Source organism: Camelina sativa, chromosome 15 (genome assembly GCF_000633955.1).
Source record: "Camelina sativa cultivar DH55 chromosome 15, Cs, whole genome shotgun sequence".
Taxonomy (NCBI): Eukaryota; Viridiplantae; Streptophyta; class Magnoliopsida; order Brassicales; family Brassicaceae; genus Camelina; species Camelina sativa.
In genome coordinates this window covers 11687030-11694277 of record NC_025699.1, presented here as the reverse complement: position 1 = coordinate 11694277, position 7248 = coordinate 11687030, and the positions used below count along the sequence as shown (strand labels likewise).

Below are 7248 nucleotides of genomic sequence, written 5' to 3'. Positions count from 1 at the left end.
GTAATGAAGAGATTGCATCAATAACAAGGAACAAGACTTGGGATTTGGTTGATCGTCCTGTGGGAATGAAACCAATAGGGTTAAAGTGGGTTTTCAAACTAAAGCGAAATTCTGATGGGAGTATTAACAAACACAAAGCAAGACTCGTAGCCAAAGGATATGTTCAGAGACATGGAGTTGATTTTGATGAAGTCTTCGCGCCAGTTGCCCGTATTGAAACAGTTCGGTTTATCATTGCACTAGCAGCTTCGCAAAGTTGGGAGATACATCACCTGGATATAAAAACCGCATTTCTTCATGGGGAGCTAAAAGAGACAGTGTATGTTACTCAGCCTGAAGGATATGTGATCAAAGGAAGTGAGGATAAGGTATACAGACTGAACAAGGCACTCTATGGGCTAAAACAGGCGCCAAGAGCATGGAACACAAAGCTAAACAAAATTCTTAAGGACTTGAATTTTGTTAAATGCTTCAAAGACCCTTCTCTGTATCGAAAGCAAGAAAAAGAGCACCTCCTCCTTGTAGCCGTGTATGTTGATGATCTATTGGTAACAGGTTCTAGTCTAAGCATTATTCTAGATTTCAAAAGAGGAATGGCATCTAAGTTTGAGATGAGTGATCTTGGTAGATTGACTTATTACCTCGTCATTGAAGTAGTTCAACACAAAGATGGATTCACGTTGAGCCAAGAAAGGTATGCAGAAAAAATATTAAGTGAAGTTGGAATGGCAGAGTGTAATTCGGTTCACATACCAATGGATGCTGGGTTAAAGTTATCTAAAGCAGCAGAGGAGCGAAGCATCGACGAGACAGAGTACAGAAGAAACATTGGCTGTCTTCGCTACCTACTTCACATGCGACCAGACCTCTCGTATTGTGTTGGAATGCAAAGCAGATACATGCACGAACCCAAAGAATCTCATGGAGTTGCCTTGAAACAAGTCATTAGGTATTTGCGCGGAACTTCGTCATATGGTCTCACATATTCTCGAAGAAACAGAACAAGTCTCATCGGTTATAGCGACAGCAGTCACAATGGAGATAAAGACGATGGTAGGAGCACAACAGGTCACATCTTTTATCTAAATGATAGTCCTATTACCTGGTGTACTCAGAAACAAGACACTGTTGCAATGTCTTCATATGAGGCTGAATTCATGGCTGCAACCGAAGCCGGAAAGCAAGCGATTTGGCTTCAAGATTTGCTTAGTGAAGCTACTGGTTTCCCTTGTGTGAAAACATCAGTCTTAATGGACAACAAGTCAGCAATAGCTCTTACAAGGAATCTTGTTTTTCATGGCAGAAGCAAATATATACATAGGAGGTATCATTTCATAAGAGAATGTGTTGAGAATGGGCAAATTGAAGTAGAGCATGTTCCTGGAACAGAGCAAAAGGCAGATATATTAACAAAGGCATTTGGAAGAATCAAGTTTAAAGAAATGAGGGATCTCATTGGTGTACAAGACTTGAAGAAGAAGGAGTTCAAGCTTAAGGGGGAGAATGTTGTATAAGCTTGACAAAGCTTGAGGCCAAAGACAAGTATATTTAGGAGAAAAACTAAATATACATATTTGAGATTTAGGAGATATCTAATAAGTTAGTTTTCCAATTTGGTTTAGGAAATTTGTCTAAGGTCTTTACTATATAAGAAAATGCAAAGGTGTTGCATAACTTATGAGTTTAAGAGAGAGCAAGAGAGAACTTTAGGTTTTGAGTGATTTTCCTAAAGCTTAATAAAAGAGAGTAATTCTTTTGATCTCATGTTCTTAAATTCTTTGAAGTTTTTGTGTTCTAGTTCTTTATATATTCGTTATAGGCAATAAAAATATCAAATTCTAGTAAATTATGTTTGGAATAAGAATAACTACATAAAAATTCGTAAACGCGATGTTCGCTTTCCATACTTGAACCGGTTATATTTTAAAGTATTTTTTTTGGTGGTATGTTCTCATTATTGTTTAACTGATTCAAAGCCAAACATATAATTCGTTTGTATGAAATTATGAATTATCCTCCCTTGAGGCCTTNAAAAAAAAAAAAAAAAAAAAAAAAAAAAAAAAAAAAAAAAAAAAAAAAAAAAAAACTAGAGAGTAGGATGTGTAGGGGATTTATGAAGAAGGATTGCTAAAAAACACTCTGCCTCTCCCTATTACTCTCTCTTCCTTTGTGTCTTGTACATTTAAAATTAGATAATGGAATTTCAAATAGAATTGGTTGATGGGAAAATATATGAAAAAAGGAATAAATGATTCATTGGTGGAATTAATATGAAGAAAATGGAGCTAACACGCGACAAAAAAAAAAAAAATACTAATCAAAACAACAATTTGAGAATCAAAACAAAATAAAAATTCAAGACCATCAGTGAACCATTTAACGAATGGCAACGAAGACTAGCAAATTCATCAAAACACAAATCGGGAAAGAGCTTCTTGATAATGGAAAAGAAGAATCAGATTTCATCGTTTTAGTCCCTTTCTTACGATCATCGGCTCCACCACCAAGATCATCAGCACTAACATCAATCCCTTCGTCAGTCATATTGTACTTTGTCAAAATAGATTTCTTCATTTGAACCCCTTTCTTTTGAGCTATAACTCCATCACCGTTGACTTCGACATCAGCACCCACATTAATCCCACGGCTCTTAGATTTCCAAAACACACTCCTGAATCTCACTCGAGTCTTCAGATCCAACCTGAAAACCGCCGACCCATTAGGCAAAACCGCTCGTAGAACCGTCTGGTTGTTCAAAGGCAATACTTGACCCCACTTCCTGGCCTTCTTCTTGTGCCCTTGGTAGAACTTAGGCACTGTGTAGTTACCAACAAAGACAAGAGCAGAGGAGTTGGTCTTGGTCGTCGTGTTGGTGGTGAAGAAGGTCAGGTGGACATCGTCGTAGTAGATTCCTAGGACTTTGTTTGGATTGTCGCAACGAACCATGAAGCTGAGAGTGGTATTGTCACGTGAGTTCAGGTTTTGTTGAGGGCGGGAACGTAAAAGTTTTGGACTGAGCATTTGGGTTTGCCGGCACGGAGATAGAGCCATATGGCGAGACAAGAGAGACCAACTGTGAAAATGAACTTCAAGAAGCAGCTACAAATTTCTTTTCCAAGTTCTTCTTCTCGATCCACCATTTTTTGTTTTCAAGTTCTTGATACTTTTTTTTTTTTGGTGAAAGATGAAAAATATGTTATAGTGAGAAACTCAAATCTCGACAAAGTAATGGTCACTATAATATAGTGAGAAAGATATATAGTAGATTTCAACTTTTCATGGCACAAACAAAATTGATATTTAACAAAGACTAGGAACTATTCCCAAAGCAGAAGTCATACTAAATATATATTTAGCACACTTGTTTATTCAACATTGCGATTGGTTTATTATTTTAACTTGTAATTTAAGTTATTGTCGTACTGACACAAGAAGAGGTAAGATAACAACAACCCCCAAAATATTGTATTATCCAAATATCCCCTTTTCTCTATGAAGCATGTGATTTCTATTGACCTTTGGTCGATCAATTTTGTTAGATAAAAATACATAAATGGTTTATTCGTTATGGCAATAGAAGTATCAAATGATCTAGTAATTTTATTTGGAATACATAAAAATTCGTAAGTGCAGTGTTCCCTTTCCATATTTGAACGGTTATATATATTCAATGTTATATTTCTATTATGTACATTTTTTTGGTGGTACGTTCTTATTGTTCATTGATTTGAAGCCTCAACATATATATAACTGAATCTTGTACATTTAAAAATGGATAATTTTATTTGGAATACATAAAAATTCGTAAGTGCAATGTTCCCTTTCCATATTTGAACGGTTATATATATTCAATGTAGTCCCGGCTCAAGAAAATTGTGGTCCCTGAGCTGGAAAATAGAAAAAGGGCCATTTTCCTTATGTTTTTTTGAAGTAAAAATTTTTGGACCCTTTTTTGTGAAGAAAAAAAACAAAAATTTGAATGGACCCTGTGCTCTAGCACCTCTGGCACATGCCTAGAGCCGGGGCTGATTCAATGTTATATTTATATCATGTACATTTTTTTGATGGTACGTTCTTATTGTTCATTGATTTGAAGCCTCAACATATATATAACTGAATCTTGTACATTTAAAAATGGATAACTTTATTTAGAATACATAAAAATTCGTAAGTGCAGTGTTCCCTTTCCATATTTGAGCGGTTATATATATTCACTGTTATATTTCTATTATGTACACTAAGAAAGCGACCCGTGCGTTGCCGCACGGGGAGGTGAAATCCTAAATTGAAATTTAATATTTGTAATTCATCCTAAATTCTTTTTTTTTCTCATTAAATTTGATCGTTTTCACTTCTTACTATTGCTTTCTGCTGATTAAAAAGCCAAAGATTCATTTCAATGTTATTATATTTTATGTTGTCACACACAAAAGTTAGCCTTTTTTAGAGCTTGATTTACTATGAACATTACTTTTAACCATATATAAAATTTCACTTATGTTTGTCTCCAACCATGTGGTGCTATATATTGATATCCTTTCTTAATTCGCTATTAGAAATTGTCTTTGTTGTTGATCATTATCAATCGAAATACATACGAGGCTGCTTCTCTCTTGGTTTATTAACTATATCGAGAAAGTATTAAATGCCACATGTCGAAGATATTATTCTCTTATTGTCACTGAATCGATTTTTCATTTTTATATATATAACAAATATTTTATAACTTTTATATTATACATTAAAAAAATTACCAAAAAAATTTCACTCGAAATGTGAAATTCACAATATTAATCATTTTAAATTTCACTTTCCCGTGCGGTAATGCACGGGCCAACATCCTAGTTATGTACATTCTTTTGGTGGTACGTTCTTATTGTTCATTGATTTGAAGCCTCAACATATATATAACTGAATCTTGTACATTTAAAAATGGATAATTGGATTTCAAATAGAATTTGGTTGATGGGAACTAATACATAGTTGAAACAAACAAAAACAACAAAGGGAATAAAAGTCATTGGTCGAACTAATATGAAGAAACTGGAGCTAACACACAACAAAAAAACTCATGATAGAAAGAGTCAATAATTAAAAATCAACAATATGAAAATCAAAATAAAATCCAAGAGACCTTCAATCAACGAATAGCGAAGAAGACTAGCAAATTCATCAAAACACAAATAGGGAAAGAGCTTCTTGGTAATGGAAAAGAAGAATCAGATTTCTTCATTTTAATCCCTTTCTTATGAGCTTTAACTCCATCACCGTTGACTTCAACATCAGCACCAACATCAATCCCGTACCTCTTGGTTTTCCAAAACATAATCTTGAATCTCACCTGAGTCCTCAGATCCAACCTGAAAACCGCCGATCCATTAGGAAAAACCGCTCGTAAAACCGTCTGATTGTTCAAAGGCGAAACCTGACCCCACTTCTTGGCCTTCTTCTTGTGTCCTTGGTAGAACTTAGGCACTGTGTAGTTACCAACAAAGACAGGAGGAGCAGAGGAATTGGTCTTGGTCGTGTTGGCCGTGGATAAGGTAAGGCGTACATCGTCGTAGTAGACTCCTTGGTCTCTGTTTGGATTGTCACAACGAACCATGAAGTTGAGAGAGGTATTGACTCGTGAATTCAGGGTTTTGTTGAGGGCAGGAACGTAAAAGTTTTGGATTGAGCATTTGGGTTTGTCGGCACGGAGGCTGAGCCATAAGAAGAGAGAGGTGAGACCAGCTGTGAAGATGAAGCTCAAGCAGCAACCACAACAGCTTCTTCCACGTTCTGTGTCTTGATCCATTTTGTGTTGTTTTCAAGAATTTGTTTTTGTTTTGTTTGTCTGAAAGATGACGAAGATGTTTATATAGATTCTTTGCTTTGTTGATTGGATGATATTACAAGTTGACTCAAAAGAGACGACCCGGTAGGACACACACACACGCGTTTAGCCAAAAAGAGAAGCAAAATAAACTAATGAACGTAAGAATATAAATGGGATAAGTTAAATAAATAAACCATAAAAAATTGGATTAGTAGAAAAGGACCAAACCTGGAAATAAATAGGGATGTTAAATAACAGAAAACCGAATCTTTCTTCCATTTCTATTTCTGTTTTCCTTTGAGAAATATAAAAGCATTACTGAAATGAACCTTAACACCAAGAAAGTGTAAGAAACTCTACTTTTTTTTTTTTGAATAAAAAAAATCTAATAAAAATGGTGAGACTAGCTAGTGTTCTTTGTTTTTTGTTGTTCGTGTTGTCAGTGTGGCCTAGTGGACAAATTTATTATTCTCATATTACTGACCATATTATAAAGATATTGTATTTATTAAATGGTTGCATTTGGTGGGGAAAAAATGAAAATAATTCCGACTCAAAATGACCTGGCCCAAGACTCTTTGACTAAACTGTATACTGTATATATCTAGGAGTCGGGTCGATTTGGATGGGCTCTCATGCCTTGAACCTAATTAGCAACACTAATCATAATTCAAATTTCAGTAACTTATTTAATATAATTTTGTAAGTGCTACATTTTCTAAGAAATTTTATCTCGATCACCCACACTGATTTTTGAGATATACACCCACAATCAATGGCAATGAGCAATCCACACTATATGTAAATTTTTTTGGTAAATTCAAGCTAGAAATTTCAAGGTAAATCGAATTAATTGATAATTATAAAATTCAAAAACTACTATCGAATTGAAAATGAACCAAAAAATTAACAAACATATGAATATATATATATATATACATATATATGATTTATATTACTTAAAATCTATTAGACTGAGTTATACTACGAATCCATATTTCGAATTTTTTTTTTTTTTGAAAAGTCAAAATTTCTGAAATGGAACTGAACTAGAATCCAAATTTTTCTGGAATCCACCAAGTAAATAGTTTGTTACATTTAAAATAATCGAAGCGGTTTTTTTAGTTAAGAAACAAATATGAAAACTCTCTCTTAAGTCCAAAATTAGCAATTGCCTTAACACACATTCTTACATGTCTCTCCGCGTGACCACCAAATAAAACCAGAGGCCGATATTAAGACATCTTCTTTTCCAACCATCTTCGTTTCTTTGAGTTTTTGATCTTTATACAGGTTCTTCACACTAACCCTTAATTGTTGATCAATCTTCGCCTTTGTTAAAAGGCTTAGTTGATTCCTTGTTTTGTTGTTTTTCTTTCTCTCGCTGCCTTGCGGTTCGTGTAATCACAAGGCGGTGGGGAAGAAGGAAG

The 7248-nt window shown here is 34.6% G+C and overlaps 1 protein-coding gene and 1 pseudogene across 1 annotated transcript; both read right to left on the bottom strand.

Annotated features, from left to right (window-relative positions):
• On the bottom strand, positions 2309 to 3196 carry LOC104746476 (annotated as a pseudogene).
• Positions 4926 to 5850, bottom strand: LOC104746475 (protein NDR1-like). The gene has a single exon (XM_010467958.2). It carries the CDS (start codon positions 5795 to 5797, stop codon positions 5141 to 5143), a length of 657 nt encoding a protein of 218 aa, XP_010466260.1. The 5' UTR covers positions 5798 to 5850; the 3' UTR covers positions 4926 to 5140.

Bases quoted from the DNA above. Each gene is read 5' to 3' on its own strand.
- LOC104746475 (XM_010467958.2), bottom strand. From the start codon at position 5,797: ATGGATCAAGACACAGAACGTGGAAGAAGCTGTTGTGGTTGCTGCTTG.